Below are 20,509 nucleotides of genomic sequence, written 5' to 3'. Positions count from 1 at the left end.
CTTTAGATTTGATATTTATTTAACCTAATTACCAAATTATAATTATTATTATAAAGAAATTGAAAAGTCATGGGAGTTTCAAATGAATGTGGTGAAAGGAAAAAATAATGGGGGTTTCAAATGCATGAGATTCAAGAAAAAATGTTAGCTTTATAAGTATGTATGATATATATATATATATATATATATATATATATATATATATATATATATATATATATATATATATATATATATATATATATATATATATATATATATATATATATGGGAGGGTTCATGCGAAAATACAAATAATTTGTGAAAACGCGAAAACAAGAAAAACCTATGATATTGTGTCACCTCAACATTATATTTTGGAAAATAATTCATCCAAACTTTGAAATACATGATGATAATCGATGATAGATGAGAAATTGTTTCATATTAGCAAATTATAATTTTTAACATTTTTATTATGAAAAACATGATTTTTAAAAATGATTTAGGACGTGAAAAAAAAATTATTAAAATCGTCTTTAAATCTATATTACCATAACATCATCCAATATAAACTTACTATCTGTAATTTATTGCTAATAATTTTATTTTTTATAGTAATGTATTTGATTTTCATAAGATAAAATATGCTTTCGCGTTTTTACAAGATATTTATATTTTCGCATGAACCTACTTCGATATATATATATATATATATATATATATATATATATATATATATATATATATATATATATATATATATATATATATTAAAATCTTAATATTTTTCAACTATCTAACAAAAATACTAAACTTTAATTTTTTATTTTGTTGACAATAAAGTCTTAATTATAGATAGTTTTTAACGCGTAGGTTAGCCTGAACTTCTCGTCGGTTTACGGATCTAGTGGGCTTTAGCCCAGAATACGCAACAGGTTTCAGCCTTACTGTTTGGACTTTGGACTTTGGTGTTTTTGCATGCACAATCACTTTAGTAATATATATTTTATAATCATAATTTGATTTATTATTTTATTAAAAGATATAAGAAAAAAATAAATTTTATAAAAATTACTGTAGTTTGGGTTTTTTTGTTTAACCATGTATTTTTTTTTCTGTTCAGTGAGAGTTTGTTTTTATTTTTTTTAAAAAGAACTATATAAAACTTTGATTTCTACCATTATAATTGGAAATTTGTTTGGTTTCACCATTTGAAGGAAATTTTCTTTTCGATTTAACCATTGAAAAAAGTTTGATTTTTTTTATGGAAACCATCTTTAACTGAAAAATAATCTTTCATTGCAACTCATTAATAAAAAAAGTAATTTATTGAAAAAAAAACCTCAAACTATAATTTTTCTTTCAGTTGTTAAACAAAAAAAAAGCTATAGTGATTTTTTTTATAGAATTTTGTCTAAAAAATAAATACTAATGTTAGATAACTTTGAAACTTAAAAATTAAAGTTACAATACACAATAACTTAATGTGACTTCAATTTAACATCTCAAGTTACAAATATTAAATATAAAATATGGTTATACAAATATTAATCTAAAAATGAATAAGTTCAAATCAAATTTTTTATATTATACTCTTCAATCACGATCAACATATACAAAACTGGAAATTTTGGATTGGAGATTTTTACACAGAAAATATACAAAACTGGAAATTTTGGGTTAGAGAAATCCCTTAGCCAGAGGAGCCTAAAATATATAACTTTGATCTTTTACGGTTTGAACGACTTAAATTTTTAAATTGTTAAATCTCCCACTTTATCTGCCTTTATAGCGGAAATATGGTGAGAACAATGCCTTAATTAAGGTGATAAGAAGTATAGATTAGTAATGAAAAGTACAAATTAAAGGGATAAACGTTCAAATTCATCATAAATCATATCTAAGTTTCCATAAATCGCAAATATGTTTGTTACAGCGAGCCACTTCAAGTGGTAAGAATAGGAGGAAGACCCACGGATCTCGTCCCCAGTACACGTGCTTTGGTGTCCGGGAAGAACTCGAACTCTGGTAAAGCCGCAACATCTCCGGCTTCCGAGATAGCCAACGGATACCGAAGTAAATGGCCTGGAAGATCTTGAACTATCTCTGGACTGGAATACAAATTCCAATTCTCATCCGCAATTCCATTTACTTTCCGAATGCATTCCAAGCTTTCTGGATGGCGAAACGAGTCATCTATGTAATAAAGATGTTCTAACCACAATGCCATTCGAAAGCCATAGATCGCACCCCTAGCTGGCCACTGTGTGCCTATTTGATTCGGTTGGTAGCCACCGATCGCAATCTCAGTGTCCCTAGCCCCGTCCATTGATCTTTGATTGATGTTAGCCGAACCAATAATTATATATTCGTCATCAACTTTAATCAAATCACAAGAAAAAAAAAAGTTATAAAAGTGAATTCGTATTTTTTTTCTCAGAGAAATAGGCAATGCACTTACCGATCATCATTTTTGCATGAACATAGATCATAAACCGTCGAGATTCTTGCGCTCTACTATAATCGGAATCCGGTTCGGGCTTCTCCACCGGTTCATACTCGCCGGACGTTTTCATCTCACGGTTGCCGAGGCAAAAGAATGTCAAGTAATCCCTAGGATCCGTTTGAATATTTCTTGCTAGAAGTTCACTGGCGATGTCTTTATACATCATTTCTATTGTTCTTCTTTGCCAGTCTAATATGGCTTGAACGGATCCGCTTTCTGGGATCCCTTCAGGCCACATTGGGATCACTATGTACACGGCAAACCTCTCATTTGCCCTAATTTTACTAATGATTTTAAGTGAAAGCTCCTTTGGTATGAGATGTAAAGCCCCGATGTCCTCAATTTTGAACTCATTGCTTGGTTTCCAACCATACGAGCTCCCCAAAAAATATTGGTTTTCGATATAGATGAAGTTTTTAGCACGACGTATCGCGTTAATATACGCATCTTGAATGCTACGATCAATCACATTATCTTTACCGGTAATTAGGCCCGCCATAGATGCTTCCTCGGGTTTTTGTGGGAACCCTGACACTGCACCATCGTCGATCGACCGGAACAATTGGACATTCCATGTGTACTGGTCTTCAGATGGACGGACTGGGGCGGGGTGAGTTATGAACTCGTCAAGTTCAGGTAATGTAAAAAGAAATTGGCTTCCAACTTGTTTAATCCATCTTTGTTCGAAATTATACAACACATCCCACGCGATCGGACCTTCAAGTTTGCAGTGTATGTCATGCCATGGTTCCCTCGGCCCACCTTTTGCAATCGAGGCTCCCGAGAAATTCGGTTGGTGGAAATCGTCATGATGTATGTCTTTTAGTGTCCGAAATAATGAGTGATTCCGAGAATCATACCGACCGTCACAAAGATCAATACCGCCAACAAACCCTACAATCCGCCTCATTCCTGACGCTTCCCCGGGAATGTCGCTATCTACAATGATGGTTTTCTGATGATGAGTAAACATGGTCGCGACTTGAATCCCTTGAACATAACTATTCTTGTCATCGGGTTCACGAGGGCATAATACACAATGAACCTTAGTGTCACGAAAAAAGTCTCCCGTTTCTTGATCATGTGTCGCCATTAATCCATCTTTTTTCAGAGCCTCAACCGAAGTTCTATCATCCCAAACAAGCATCAATACATTTACCCCATCCTCGGCTTTTCTCTTCAATAACTCACCTAACGTGATGTCTCCACCCGGTTTCGGCCTACTCGGATCGCGAACCAACAAGATTTTTGTGTACACGGACCACCCGGTTATATAAATCAAATGTTTGGCATTACTAATCGCATCAAAAATATCCTCCCAACATCTTTGGGGCTCGTAATACCCTTCAGATTCTAAGTAAGATGTAATGTTATCATCTAGTATATGTGCATCGGGGTACAAAGTTACATCACAACCTTCTCTTTGCCTAAAAAAGGTGTAGGGTATTCCTCCAAATGTAGAACTTTTAATACCTTGTGACCAATGGCTATCTCTCGCGACACTAACATATTTCACCTTTACATGAATCCTCGAAGGTCCTTGTATTGGGTTATGATCTTCGTCTAATATTTCAAGCCATCGGTCCACTTCGAACTCGTTGACGACCTCCTCGACAGGAAGGTAAGCCCGTCCAATCAGAATTGCACCCACGGGATTCTCGTCTTTGACTGTGAATATAATGTTTGACACGTTATGTGCGCAGTATATGTGAAAAGACTCGAACCAACGAGGATTGGATGCTTCGTTCTCGATTATCCTGGTCCTTGCAGCTCTTGCCTTTTCTAGGTCGACTGTTGCATAGAGTTTAGAGCCCACAATCTGATAGAATTTTTATAAAATGTTAGATTTTATGTACAAATATTTGATATCTAAATGTTAATCGATTTACCTCGGGGCTACAAAGTACCATTCTCTTCACTTGAGCTAAAAACTTTTTCCCTTTTCCTCGACTTGTTGGCTCCATGAAAAGAAATAAGAAAAACATAAAAAACGGAATGAAAAAACACAAATAATCAAATTTACCTTTTTATGTGATATAAATAGGGGTTAAAACAAATACAAAGGGAAAGAAAAAAACACATAATCAAATTCATCTTTTTTTATATCATATAAATATGGTTAATTAAATATGAATTTTCCTAAAATATCTTTAAATATCATTAAACGAGCATTAAATGTTATACATATCACTATTTAATTAGTTATATAAAATTATAATTGTTAATTTAAATAAATACGTGACCTTATAATCTGTATTAATTTTATTTTAATTGTTATTCTAATGTTATTTAATTAATATAATTAAAGTGAGAAATTTAAATTTTAAAATTTGAAATAGATAATCAATAGATTGACATATGGTATGACATTAATTATGAGACCTAATAAGATATCACATGTTAAAAGGAGAATCGACTTATTCTTTTATTAAAATAGGAAATATATATATATATATATATATATATATATATATATATATATATATATATATATATATATATATATATATATATTATAGAATCACATCATCTTAATGGCATATATCCTTGAATTACAAATATAATTTTTTTAAGTGTTATTTTTAATTTTTTTATAATTAATAATAGTAATAATAATAATTTATTTGATTTTTTTTAATTAGATAATGATGATCATTTCAAAAATCAACCATTCTTTTTAAGAGAATGTAATGTAATTTTGTATTACTATTAATTATTACTTTTGCTAATCAATTTAAAAACTATATATCTTTGAAAAGAATGTTATTATTATAAAAAAAAAATGTTTTTAGAAATTTTTAATGAATTTAGCATTTCGATTTAAGTTTTACATAATGCACTTGGATTTTATAAATATTTTGTTTTAATGCAATTTGTGTACTATTTTTAAGTACATTGAATAATTTGGTTTAGGTCTTACATTTAACATCGTGTTTAAATTAACAAATTAATATAAACAATTTAAAAGCTATAATATTAAAAATATAATATTTCACATCCAACAACATATAATCATATTAAATTAAAAATTAAGAGTCTACATTACAAAAATAACGATAAAGAAGTTTACATATTAGACAATCAAATTACTATGATTCTCAAAAACATTGTATCTTGACATATGGTCTCTTTTGTTAAATACTGATAAGGTTTTTATAAATTTATACTAACACCGATTAAATAACAACAGCGTTTTAACCGATATAATAAATAGAGAAATTAAATATCCTCCTACATTTCATCCTACCAAATTAAATGGTGACATGTATAACATTTAATGAAATTTAAAAATATTTAGGATACTAATATGACACATGTCATTATTTAAATGAGTAGTAGGATTTGTCGGAACAAAAGGTAGAGAATATTTAATTTCTCTTTACTTCATTTATATAAAAGTTATTATTTCATGACATTAGTATAGTTACATTTTTAAAATATTTGTCAATATTTGAAGCTCATAATTTTATTGTTGTGCAAACACGTCTGGTTATTAATAAATGAAACATTATTGCATAAATAACTATTATATAACACCCGATTCACGATTAAAAGTTTATAAAATGAAACATTATTGCATAAATGAAACATTGTTTTGGTTCTAAAAATAGACATCGTTACATATATATTTTGTACAAAACAATTTTATTGTATAATTAAGTTGATTAAAGGTAAAATGTTATTGCATAAATGCACACCTAACCGTATTAATATTCAATATTTAACTCATTATTTCATGTATTAGTTTCATAATCTTTTATATTGCAATCCTGAGTTCCGTTTTTATGTTTGTTTTTTTATGAAGAATTATAAGTTATGATTTTTATAATTATTGGAATACAAAAATAACGGATTAAAACAATAAATATATGAAGAACCACCTACCTTGAAACAAACTCTAAGATCCCATCCATTATGTAACCTATCGACCTCAAAAATGGTAGCATGAATCGTCCCGTGTAGCAGATGTGGAGCCATTTGTCGTCTGTAAAAGAAGCAATTGTTAGAAAAGGCACTCTGATGTACATCATGCATTGGATGTCGTACAAAATGAATATAATGAAACAAACCTTAGAAAATGAGACTATAGGAAAGAGAACATGGAGTTGTATTTATGCAAGATGCCAATGAATGATTCCTTTAGTTGATTCAGAAGAAAGAGATATCTTTTTGAGAAAGTGTTTCATTACTTAAAACCCAACAAACCTTCATGCATGGATGTACTTGGGGATCTAAGCTTTTGTCTTTATAAACATTTTCATACATACCCTTGTATTTTATTGTGTTGCGATTATGAACCCTATACGTACACCATGCATCTATTGAAGGTATCGGTCCTAAGGATTTAAATATCTTAAATGTCCAAAAAGAGTCAGAAAAAAAAATTTATTTGTATTATAAGTTTTTTTAAATGCTATATATATATATATATATATATATATATATATATATATATATATATATATATATATATATATATATATATATATATATATATATATATAATAAAAAAATTAAGCCCCAAAAAAAATTAAGCCATATACACCCCATGTTGATGGACATAGGTTGTTGGTTTTCAGTAAGGATGGTCTCAAAGAGGCAATGAAAGAACCAAAATGTTTTTCAATAAAAGTACGATACATGAACAAAAAAACCGGTCTTAGACTCGTCTTGAAAGAAGAAGACCGAGATCAAACTGTTCTAAAATGAGACCAAAAAAAGAACAAACTTTTCAGAGACAGACCCAAGATCGACCTAGAACTAGAACGATCTCAAAAAAGACCGGAAACCAAAGTTTATATACGTATCGTTTTTGTGTTAGTTACATATTTTTTAATCACAAATTACCCAACTTCTTCATTCCTTTTTTTAATTAAATTGTAATGTATCATTATTAGTAAATCTTAATTTATCACTTTGGTGTGTTGATTACATATTTGTTTACGGAAAAATTCAAAATCAAAAAAATACCAAAGCCGAATCAAAAGAGACGTACACAAAGAAAACAATATTTGACTGAAAAAGACCTAAACCGGTCCCAAATAAATCAAACTGGAAAAAACTTGCACTTTTCCGATACTTGTCTCGAAAAAACTAGGTTGTTTTGAAATTGAGACCGGTCAAAAACCGCCAGTAGAAAACACAATAAGTTGTTGAACGATGCTTTGGGTTATTGGTAAATGTTATTTTATGCTTTTTTAGGGTAGTTTTTATGATCATTTAACATCATATTTTTTACATTTGCATGTCATTTATTTAAATAATGTTCAGTTCATGTATTTTGTTAGAATTCTCGTATTGCTCGTTTTTTATGTCAATTTCAGATAGTTCGAATGAAGCAGTACTTTGGGAGCTACTGGATGCATGTTTGGAGCATAAAATGGAGTTGGAACTAAAGGAAGATGTTGATGAATTCTTGAAATATGTTTTCGTCAAGAAACATTTGATTGAATTGATCACACGAAGATAGACTTTACAATCTCAAGCTAAAGCATGTTGCTGGCAGCTTTGACCCTCTGTCAGTATATTGACCATATCTCATGATCCGTAACTCCGATTGATGAGATTCAAATGTTCTAAAAACTAGACACAATTTGGGACGACTTTCATGTTTGTGAAAAAGACAAAATTTGCGATTAAATAGCCCAAAATGTGATCGCAGGTGTGATCGCATGTTTGTCATGCGATCGCATGTTTGCCACATAGCTTCCTAGGGTCAAATTAAGTTGTCTGGAAATCATTTGAAGTGAAAATTCCAAACGTGCGATCGCATATGCATGTACATGCGATAGCATGTTGTCCAAAAAAGTCCAGAACAACAATGTACGTCATTAAATCGGCCCGATACACGTTTTTAACGAAACCTACAATCACATAGGGCTTACCTTCGATCACATGTTACTAGTTTAGTTCTCCGGAAGCTTTTAACTTGAGTATAAATACAACCCTCATAATCAAATGTAAAGGGGAGACGGTTCCAAACGACGAAAACAACTTCTGAAGGCGATTTCTGATATCTTTCAACGACTTTTGAAGATCTGAAGATTACGAATCATCTCACACATGTAGTTTAGAAGATTGATTAGTAAGTGTTTCTTTTATCTAGTTTAGTATCGTTTTTAGCCATGTCTGGCTAAACTTTAGTTTTCAGTTCTTCATAGGCTAGTACTTTTCATGTGATCAGTTATCAGATCTCATTTTCATTTTGTGTTTTATATCTAGATTTTTTAGTTTTGAGCTTAATGAATGTTTTGTTTTAAATTCTTGTTAGTCTAATCACATAGCTAGGATTTTTATCATTCCAGTTAATTAGTTATTAGAATCCGTAATTGTTCTTGTCAACTGGTAAAAAGTAACAAATATCATATTGGTTTCGTGTTGGGATTTAACTCTGATATAAACTGTGAAAATCATATATTTACGCTTTTGAGCTTGTGAGAAGTATTGGGTATTGCTGAGAATTTTACACATAACTTAATGCAATTTTTCTGATTTAATTAAGAGCTTGTTTAATTGAACAGTAAAAAGTTATGGTTAATTCAAAGAGTCTGTTTTAATTAACTAGTTTAGGTAAAAGAGATCATACTGGAACTTGTTAGTTTTTCTCAGTACCAGCTTAGATAGAACACATTCTGAATAACCAGATATGAGCTGATTGCATGATTAGGAAAGTCGCAACAGAAGTGAAATTGTTTTTAATATTGAATTTCATTTAATTTAATATCACTACATATTTTAGTTTTTTTAGTTAGTTTGAAATCCCCCTTTTATATTTTTGTTTTGACTAGACTGTGTCTGATGCTAAAATGCATTGAACATTAGGCTGTGTCCATAAAGATTTGACCCTGCTTCCATGTGCTATATTTTTAGTGCAACCATCACTGATAAATTTTATTTGTTTAAATCGGGTGCGACAATCGGTCTTAACAAATTAGAACCGTTGTCGGGGACACAATGCTTTCTAATAGTTTTATGCTCATAACTTTTCATTCAGGTACACATTTAGTTTTTGATCCAGAAATCGAGCGAATTGCAAATAGAAGTAAGAAGCAGCAAAGAGAAAACAATCAACTGGTTCATCATTATCTTCATTACCACCTGAAATCATGGCACCACAAGGTAGTCCGTTGTGGAATGAATCATATCCGTTTATTCCGAAAGTACCCCCATCTTCACCTCCTGATAGTCCCTATAAAACATACTCCCCACCACCTTCAGTCAAATGTGAACCCACAGATTCTTCAAAATCCAAATATGAAGAATCAGACATGAGTGGAGACGAAGCAGAAAAGACTCTCAGAGAGTGGGCCACTCAAGAATTCAATCAACAGCCCCTCTGCATCACTTTTCCAGAAGCCCTAAACTTCGAACCCAAGTATGGGCTGATACATCTTCTTCCAATATTCATAGGATTGGAAAACCAAGAACCACATAAATTTCTCAAGGAATTTCATGTGGTATGTTCAAGAATGAAGCTATATGTTGTCACTGAAGATCATATAAAGTTAAGGGCATTCCCCTTTTCAGTTCAAGACTCAGCAAGAGAATGGCTATATGAGCTCCCATCAGGTTCCATTACTACTTGGTCAGAACTTGCGAATATGTTGTTATATAAGTATTTTCCAGAAATGCGAGTTTCCAGTCTCATAAGAGAAATCATTAGGATCAAACAAGGAAAAATAGAAGCTTTACATACTTACTAGGATAGGTTCAATGTCACACCCCCAAACCAGGCGGCGGAAACGTTCGGGGGCTGTCGTGACTCAATTGAATACCATAACATTGTATATATATGAAACGTAACAACATTCGTCACCATGCATTAATACAGTACAACCAGTAAAGTTTACATGAAGTACATTGTTTAAACATTACATTCCCAAAATAAATTGTTCGTTTCGTGCATAAATAAACTGCAAGCCATCACTGAATACGATTTCCTTTGATTCACTGGTTCCCTGAGAATACAAGTATTTTGAAAAACGTCAACATATGAAATGTTGGTGAGTTCATAAGTTGTATTTGAAAAACAATGTTTCGTATCGTTTGAAAACCGCCAGAAAATCCGATATTTTCTGAAAAGAGAAGCTTTTGAAAACGTTTGTGAAGATCCATAAGTATGCTTGTTTGTTTCTATACTTGTAAAAATTGTTTATTGAAGTTGTATGTATTTCGAATCTGTATGTATTGAAAAACCCTAGGAAAACCCGATGTTTTCCTAATTCTTTGAATTCCATGAATTTACTTTGAAACCATTGCAACGCATGAAGTTAACATTACCAGGCGACATTGGATTATTTTTGAGCATGATTATCGGCTACAAACACGCGTTACACAAACGACTAGTCTATAGCAATACTAACGATCCCGTAGGCGTCGTCCGTACTAATCACGTTATCCAACCGCCCTGACTATGTGTAGTCCCACATCCGAAGAGAAAGAGGACACGAAGGCCTCGATGACTCCATTAGCCGGTTGGGGATAAAAAGGTACGAGGGGTCCCAGACCCGCCTCGCATAAAAGGTAGACTCTACTAGCGACACTAAAGGACCCTTGGGGACCAGTAGTCTACAAGCCATTGAAAGTCCGGTTACGTCGTGTCGGATCGGTAAAACCCAACACTTCGTAAGATTGAAGTCTTCGGGCCTTAAGATCAGGTCGTCGGGCTAGCTAGGCTCAACGAGCAAGATTTTACACTTGTGGGGCCCAAAGATGGTGCGTAGACGTCTGTGCACATTCGCATGTATAATGAATTCCAAATCGTTATTTGTATGAATCGTAGTGTTGAAGTATCATAGTGTCGTTGTGTTAGTAGTTTCGGATTTTTATTGGTTCGAGACCGAACCAATTCGTTTAACAACGACTTTTGGTGTTGTAATGTATTGTATTTTGTCGATAGTCGTGGTACCATTATTTGGTCAAATTGCATGTATTGAATTAGTCTTGAAAATTTTCTGTTTTCAGCCCCTCCTTGTTTGTAAAATTTACTTTTTCAACCCTTTATTTAAATACTTTCCGGTTTGGTCCTTAAATCAATTTTCTTGACATTTTAACACCAAAAATTATTGAAATAAATATTTTCCAGCATATTTTTCATAGAAAACAGCTTAAGTCCCTGAAATTTCAGTTTTCTCGGTTATAACCCTTCTTTTCGCAATTTTGACAATTTTGGCCCAAATTGTAAAATTTTTGCAACTTTGGTCCTTTTTAAATTTACAAAGCATTTTAAACCTTTGAAAAGGACTTGGATCACTTATGGTCCACTGTTTTACAGAAAATCACAGGTTTGGCCCTCCAAAACAGAAAAATTCGCATAATGGGCCTCATTGGGCCGAAATTGTCATTTTTAGCCCATTAAGCTTGAAATTTATGTTTTTAATCCCCTAAATGAGTATATTTCCAGAAATTGTTTTATTGAAACTGTTTTGACACACTTCATCCATCAGAATTCGTGATATGTCAATTTGAGCCCTTAATTTTGTATTTTTCACATTTTAGGCCCAAAATTTGTGTTTTTAGCCCAAAGAAAATTGTTACTAAACCACTTAGCTATTTTTCTTGAAACACTTGGTATGTAGAAATACATTTGATGCTAAAATCATTTAACATAAGATATATCTCGGTTTTGAGGGGTTTTATGGCTAGATCCAACATTATAGCACACAAAAGCATACATGTAAGCATGGAAATCATACAAGGCATACAAAACACATATAGATCTACACTTTCACTTGTATTCCCCCCCCCCCCCCCCACAAAACTCATGAAAACAGAAAATAGGGGTATGAAGCTCACCTTGTTTGAAGCTTTCGGTTTTTGGAAGAAAAGATGGAAGAAAATGAAGTGATTTTCGGCCTTAGCACCTTTCCTTGGTAGATCTCGAATTTGATGACTTCTAAGGTGCATGATCACAAGTTGGAATAGATTTAGAAGAGGTTTTTGATGGAATGAAGTAGTTAGATCATGGATATAAGTAAAAACTTACCTAAGATGATGATTAACTTGCAAGATCCTCTTGAAAGCTCCTAATTTTCGAGATTTTTGGAGTGGGGAGGAAGGAGTGTTCTTGAGTGATCTAGAGAGAATTTGTGAGAGATTTGTGAATGTGTGTGTGTGTGTTTCGGCCGAGAGTGAGAGACGGAAAGAAGAAGTGATCTTTGAGGTGATGTATGCATGGAGGTATGTGAGATATTTTGCATGGAAGTCCTTTGGTTAATTGTGAGGTGTCACTTGAAAGTCAACCCTTCCTTTTTCCTTGGGCTTGGGCCGAAAATCTTGAAGGAAAAGGAAAAATTTGGGCTTTTTGCCCCTAAGCCCAATATTAGAGTTTGTTTGGGTATGTTTTAAGCCTAAAAGAATGTGGTAGGATTTTCATATTTTTATTGGACTAGTTTAGGTTATTCATGCATCAAGGCTTTTAATTCATTTCATTCTAGGTCCAACATAGCCCAAAATGTTGAAACAAATAGATGTGGGTCCAATTAGAGCCCATTTAAGAGTTCTAAACCCAAGATAGTCAAATTGGAAGTTTATTGGTCCATTAGGCCCAATAAGGAAGTTCTAGTCCAAAATGGACCTAAATAAGAACTTCTAGTGTTTCCAATTGTTTGATGACTATTTGTAGTACTTTGTATGATGTATTTACTTGAAGTTTTTGAAGTCATAATCATAGGTGTTACACATGTTCCTAAGCTTTTGATTCACATTAGCTTGAGTGTATAGATTACATGGCATAAAATTTCCAGTTGTGACATTCAAGAAGCTTCTGGTTCGGTGTCCACAACATGAGATCAGTGATTACCATCTCTATAATTGCTTCTGTGAGGGTCTGATACCCATGGAAAGGCATCTGATAAAAGCTTACAGTGGTGGTTCTTTAGGAGATATGATGCCAATCGAAATCCGAGAGCTGATAAAAAAGCTAGCAATAGAGTCAAAACATTCAGGAAACGAAGACAAGTGGTATCTAGATCAACCAAGGGGTGTCAAGGAAGTCTGCAATGCTCATCTAGAGTCTCAAATATCTGAACTAACAAAGGTTGTTTTACTCCTGATGAAAGAGAAAATTGGTGCAAAGAAACTGATGGGTTTTGAGCAATACATCATTCCTATGGTGTACATGCAAACACTAATAGCTTTTGGATCTAGTTTTTCTAATGAACATGCAATTGAATATCCAAAGCTATAAACCCTAGATCTAGCATACAATTAATCATATTAACATAAAATAGGGTTTAGCTCTTACCTTTGATTATTATATAGCAATAACAATCAATCCTTGGCTTCAGAAAGCTTAGTGGCTCAAATGTTGCACCTCTAATGGAGTCAAAAACACCAAGAGCAACTTGGATGAAGAGGAGAATAGAGGAGGCAGCCAAAAAAACGTCTACAAACCCTAGAGGGAGTCTTAGCCACGTTTTTGGGGCAATAGGGTTCCTTTATATAGGTAGGCTATTAGGGTTTTCAACTAGGAAACCCTAATCTGACTGCTTAAGCCCTAAGCAGCCCATGGATTCCTTTAACATATCGCTTGGACGATTTCTAAAGGGCTTCCCCATAGAATTCGTCCAACCTATATATTATTAAGTAATCCATAGCCCAATTGTAATTATCTCATAATTACAAATACAGTCCCCTAAGTTTAATTAATCTCTTTTAGCCACAAAATTAATTCTTAATTAATTCTTGACTAATATTAATTAAACAATATGATTTCTCCTTTAATATATTATTCTTATAATATATTAATAAAACATAATTAAACCTTTCTCTCCTTAATTCATCCTACATATTGCTATGGTGAAGGCAACCCAAAAGGACCATGCTCATAATCGGGTCAAGTACATACCAAAATAGTTATGGATTTAGACACTAATCCAACAGTCTCCGACTTGGATAAGTCTAATAACTATTCTGCGTATAACTTCAGATCCTGATTAGCAATCGTAGCTTTCAAAAGCCGCTATCAACTCTGATCTTATCAGAAGTGTGTCCTTTAGATAAGGGATTATCTATTCCTCCATTCTTGATATCGTATAGACATGAATTTTAATCATTCTCTCCATACTATTTCCCGACTTCCGATTTATGACGACTGACAACAGACTACAATTGAACACATCAACTTAGTCTTGGCTTGGCCAAGCGCTTATGTGCCATCACTAAATCATCGAGCGGCCCAAAGATATCGCTTTTATCCCACTTTGGGTAAAAGGAATGGATAAACTTCGACTCAAATGCTCGCTTGCATTCACTCATTGAATCACAGACAACAATGAGTTTTATGACACCAAGTTACTGGTGCGTTTACTTATTATCAATGTGCAACCGACCAGCAAATAACAACTCACACATCTTGGTTTAAGAATATACAATATTATCGACTCACAATCACTCGTGATAGAATCCATGAAGTGATTCTTGTGAGCGTGGGTTTAATCCAATGCTCAAAGTCATATTCATAAGCACTCATGAACGTTTCAACAAAGCTTTCCTATGTCTAATACACTTTAGACAATCTACAAACCAATTCATGAAAATCTTCATTCATACCTACTTCCAACATATGAATGATTGTGGACCATTCGAATAATTCGATTATTCTGAAATAATTAATTATTCAGGAAGTCAAAACATGCAAAGTGAAACACAAGAATAATAGTAATCCTATATGGTCCCAAACCTTTGAGTATAAAGAAAACACCTTTTATTCATCACCATATCGATTACTCATTATTTGTTGTTTCTGTTAATTAACTTATTACTTGAATTATTACTACACTTGCCCCATGCTTTTAGCATGCACACAATGTTTACCTACGGTCCTTACTTTGTGAAATAGATCAAATGAACACATTTCCAATTATACTCATTTCACAACTCCCAATCCTTATCATAAGTGTAAGAACACAATGTTCTTGCCATTATTAGAATATGCTAGATTCTAACATTTTATGCAACAATACTTTCGTAATGTCATAGCACAAAAGTCAAAATAACTGTTGCCAATGAAATTACAAAGTCCTCTATTGGAGATTGTTACAAGACAATTCCATAGACGTGATGTCTCTCACTCAAAGTACATTCCTTTGAACATCCTTCTTGCATAAAAGTTTCTAATTTAGATATAGACTCTCAATATCCAACTCCCAATATGGAAACATTTCCATATTTGCCATATGACAACTCATTCTTAATAGAATCTTATCTATTTATAATAATGTCGATAGGGTCCATCCAATACCATACTTCCAACTACTCACAAGCGACCAATCCTCAGCGAGCTTTCGATCGTCCTTTGATAGTTGTTTAATTATCTTAGTCAAAACCGATTCTTGTCCTTTTTCCTTCTAAATGCGCTAGACATTTGGAAAATTTTAGAATGGTCAAATATAATAGCACTTGCAATCAATCCTATACGCGAAGCGTTTGAGACACAATGCATAATGTCTTACATAAAGATACGATACTTTATCAATCTCTTGCCATAACATTTTATGTGTCACGTTTTTACAATTCGAACTATGAAGAGGGATACCGTAATCATAATCGAAGTTTAAGAACACACTATGTATCCTTTGACTAAATTTATTAAAATTTCTCAATCTAAGCTTTAGATTTTGAAACGAAGTACAATATTCTCTCCCTTAATTATAGCAAAACAACTTTTCAACCCTTTACGACTTTGCAAAGTATAACTCTTGTTTTCTATAATTAATATTGCTAACTTGCAATACTTGCCATAATATTCATACAAGCATAAAACTTATGCTCCCACTATCATGATGATTATTATCATATACTTATGCTCCCACTAGCTTTGACATGTATTCAGAAAATAGCTTAACTTCCAGAAAACAATACCTATTGAATTTCTTAAGTTCATATTTCTAATACCTAATGCTTTGATAATCCTTTATTAAAGCTTCTTAAACTTATACACCTTTACTTTAGATAGTTCATATGTGTATCTAAACAATTCAGACTAATTGCCAAATCTCACAATTCGAATTATGGAAAGGGATACCGTAACCATAATCAAATTCGAGAATACAATTTTCACAAGCACTATCTTCTTAAAATCTCTCTTAGTGAAAGCATTTCCTCACAGATATTTTCATGAAGGAGAGAATCTTATGACACTTAGATTTTTATGGTGTATGTGTTCCTATCCATGCGAATTTGCCAAAACTAGAGTTTGCGACAAATCCAAACTCATATGGACCGAACTTTCTCAATCTTGATCTCTTGCCTTATGGTAACACGGGTTCCCACCATGTCTTCCAAGTAGTTAAGCAGCTCACCCTTTCCTATCAATGTACTTTTCATTGATCAATGTGCTTGCCTTTTACGTGTTCAAATGAGAGCTCATAGAACTCACATGCATAATTAACTCAATTGGAATGGCACAGAAACAAAATAATGTCAATACGATAGGTTATAAACCTCAAGTCGTGTGCTAGTGATGATCGATAAGGTTTATTCTTGATTGTTTTTGAAACCTTTCAAGACCATTAAGACTCCCACTGACTCCTTGACATATAAGATTCTCTTGTCAAGAAACATTCCTTGACAAAACAAATATTCAAGAGTTAGTTTAGTTCTTATCAAGACAAAACACTTCATATAATTGATCCTAGTTGGTCTTTGTCTTATCCAAGACAACACAACTTACCATTTTCAAATGTGGAAGAATAAGAAAACTTTTCAAAATTCCACATTTGTTGAGTGTTATAAACCTTCTTGAGACTTGTCACTCAATTTCACAATCTTGGAGTATAACTCTAAGACTTGATATTGGAACGAAGTATGATTGACTTCTTGATTTAACCATTTCTTGAATTCTCAATTCCTCTTCTTAGACATACAATTGCACTAAGACTCACTTAGAGGATCAATTGAGATATGGCTCTTAATCATTAAGACATATCATAAAACATAATAAAATGTACTCTCCCTTCTTCTTAGAATAGAAAAACTTTTATCTTTCTGCCTACTTGATTTTTCTTATTCGTTCTGCTATTGATTGAAACTCTTTTAATCAACTCAGAATTACACATAATCTTGTAAGTATAATTATATTCACTAAACTTTAGTAAATCATGACGAACATATTTGTCACTCTTGTGGTAGACTTGATCAACGTACGACCTAGTGTACTCGATCTCCTAGTCCTTCAATTTACACTTTGTCAAAAAATTAGTCTAAAATTCCCAAATGTGAGTTTTTCATTCATCATACAATACCCGTTGCATGATTCCAAGTTTCTGTCCAATTGAAATTTGGGCGATGAAAAACTCTCCCTATTTGGTAAATACTCGATATTTCCACAAATAACATAATTAAGAATCAAATCCATTATTGCTATTAATAGAAACATTCAAACATTAATTTTTCATACACGCCATTGTAAGGATAAATAAATAATATAAAATCAAAATTTATTTTATTGGGGAAAATTTTGTCCTTACAATGCAATTCAATTGAAAAACTATGTTAATACATATTTCTTAGCAGTCTATTCTAACTCCAAGTAGTAGCTCAAGAATCTAATATTCAAGGAATGCAATCGAAATCCATTTCTTCACGATTAGATTTAGCTCACTTCTTCCCTTAAGCTTCCTCTATTTTCTTCGATCCTACAAAACATCAAAATCTGATCTTATCACATCATGTATTAAGAATCTAGAATAGGAACTTAAAAGAGTTAGTTAATAGATTTTACCTAAAGTAGAGCCATACGTCTTGACTCTCCCATCTCTTAGATCTCTCAGGTAGTTAGGGCAGCTTCGTCTCCAATGCCCCTTCTCTTGGCAATAAAAGCAAATGGACTCCTTTGGCACAACACATCGGACAATCATAGACTTAGTTCTTTCTAGACTTCCGATGTCCATTACAGTTTGAGAGTTTGACTTACCAGACAAATTTGCTTGACCAGCACGCCAAATCATTTCTGATTCAACAACTATAAGCAAATAGGTGAGAACAATGAGGGTCACGTCGTGATCCATCATATAGTACTCTCTAACGAACTCACTGTATGATTCATCTCTAAGACGTGACTGAAGAACCCACTCAATAGCCAACCCTCCTAAAATCTCGACACCCAACATCCTTAACCTATCAATGTGTGACTTCATCTCTAAGATGTGTGCACACACAGGTTTCCCATTTTCATGCTTAATTTCCAATAGGGCTTGAGTGAGCTTGAACTTTTCAAGCCTTTGAGCTTGTGGGGTAGGGAGAACAATTGGAGGAGGTGAAGCATGATCTCTTGTTCCTCGATCGAATCGTGGAATATCATCTTCATGTGGAAAGCTTGTTCCATGGAATTTGGGAAGACCATAGTTGTCATACTTTGACATCTACAAAACGGAAGAAAATTCAAGTTAAATTGATTAGAATCCTTGATGTGACACCCAAATGAAACATCGAGGCTATGATCCAACACAATACTCTACAACCTAGAAGAGGGATGCCGTAATCTAGTTTCAGAATATTTGAAGGTAGGTAAATGACGATTTACCAATTTCCACCATGAAAAACGAAAAAGGAAACTTAAGTTTCAAATGAATTGAAAACTCCTAGATCTTTTGAGATTCATTGAACTTTTCAATGGCATGTTTAAATCTCGATATGCCCCTCGATTTGTGACTAGGATGCCGAGGATCACAAAACAGGGTGTGAATAACCATGCAAACTTACATGGTGCCCCCAATGTTACAGTCACCTATTCGATGTGCCAGTTAACCACACACGCTCCACCGAACTATGACAAACAATGAGCCACCCTTTGCTACCTTTGCTTAGAACCATTTAGTGTGACAGTTAACCACACACGCTCCACTAATGTCTTCGTAAGGGCACAAAGTGTAATTTCATGGAATTGCATCAATTCACTTTTGCCTAAAGTAACTTAGATTGGGAATTTTATAAAACATTTAGTTACTTTATACTTCATTATACTTTTAATGGAAAGGGTTTTTTTTTTTTCATATTCTACCCGTTCGGCTAACAACCCTCCACTAGTCAAGAGTGTGGTAGGTAAGAGTGAATACCCATTCAGTCGCTATTTTATAGGCAATTTCCTTAAACACCCCTTATACACCAGCTTCGTGAATGAGGCCTAGTAACGGTAAGACTGACACTTTACTCATACATATAATACCAGACTTTTAATGTTATATATAGTATAGGGTGTATTTTACACTTTTAAAATATTAGGTGGTTTAATTTAATAAATTATACTTTTAATTTAATTAAATGTAAACCAAAACTTTATGGGTTTATTAAATCTTTTTTAATTATACACTTTAATTAATTAATAAAACCACAAGGGTGTAATTTGAACTTTTCAAAATACTAGGGTTTTTAGAATTTAACATTTTCAAAATTAAACTTTTAATCAACTTTTAAATTCCAAAACTTGAGGGCAAGTTTCGAAATATTTCAAAACATTAGGGTTTAACTTATTTAAATTTCAAAAACAAAACTTTTAAGTTCAAATTTAAACTATAAATCCTAAAGGGAGTAATTTGAAACTTTTTCAAACTTTATCAAGAATATTTCTAGATCACAAAATTCAAATAAGGCAATTAACAACTAATTGGTGGTTATCTAATTTGACCTAGTCCATATTCTTGCAAGATAATTCATCAAATAACTCAAATAATTAAACATTATCTTATAAGGCAACAAATATTTGATTAATTGGTAATTATCTTCTATTTTGGTAAGGATTTTCACCCAAAATCAATAAAAATCGGATTTTATTCATCAAAAACGTTTTTGGTAATAATCCTAAGCCAAAATAGCACAAAATCCTGAAATTACCTCTTTCTGACGAGTTGACTCATCGAGTTCACCATGGACTCAGCGAGTTCAGCCCCCAGAAACCCTAATTTTCGATTTTTAAGCAAGAATAATCCATAACAGAATCAAATACATCAAACGAACATCCCTGGCTCTGATACCACTGATGGGTTTTGAGCAATACATCATTCCTATGGTATACATGCAAAC

The 20,509-nt window shown here is 32.8% G+C and overlaps 1 protein-coding gene across 1 annotated transcript; it reads right to left on the bottom strand.

Moving 5' to 3' along the window:
• Positions 1-1,802: 1,802 nt before the first annotated feature.
• On the bottom strand, positions 1,803-6,527 carry LOC111911901 (phospholipase D alpha 1). Its single transcript, XM_023907651.3, has 4 exons — positions 6,374-6,527; positions 4,378-4,446; positions 2,444-4,307; positions 1,803-2,361 (listed from the first exon to the last, which is right to left on the bottom strand). Exons 1-4 carry the CDS (start codon positions 6,521-6,523, stop codon positions 1,928-1,930), a joined length of 2,517 nt encoding a protein of 838 aa, XP_023763419.1. The 5' UTR covers positions 6,524-6,527; the 3' UTR covers positions 1,803-1,927.
• Between the last annotated feature and the right edge of the window lie 13,982 nt (positions 6,528-20,509).

The sequence above is a fragment of the Lactuca sativa genome, chromosome 1 (genome assembly GCF_002870075.4).
Source record: "Lactuca sativa cultivar Salinas chromosome 1, Lsat_Salinas_v11, whole genome shotgun sequence".
In the NCBI taxonomy this organism is placed as follows: Eukaryota; Viridiplantae; Streptophyta; class Magnoliopsida; order Asterales; family Asteraceae; genus Lactuca; species Lactuca sativa.
Note: the sequence above shows the minus strand (reverse complement) of the source record. Positions and strands in the feature narration are given on the sequence as shown.

Excerpts from the sequence above, each read along its gene's own strand:
- LOC111911901 (XM_023907651.3), bottom strand. The coding sequence starts at position 6,523 with ATGCATGATGTACATCAGAGTGCCTTTTCTAACAATTGCTTCTTTTAC. Across the intron at positions 4,447-6,373 it reads ATCTTAGAGTTTGTTTCAAG|CCAACAAGTCGAGGAAAAGG; the intron begins GTAGGTGGTTCT and ends CTTTTCATGGAG. Across the intron at positions 2,362-2,443 it reads TCATGCAAAAATGATGATCG|TTGATGACGAATATATAATT; the intron begins GTAAGTGCATTG and ends ATTTGATTAAAG.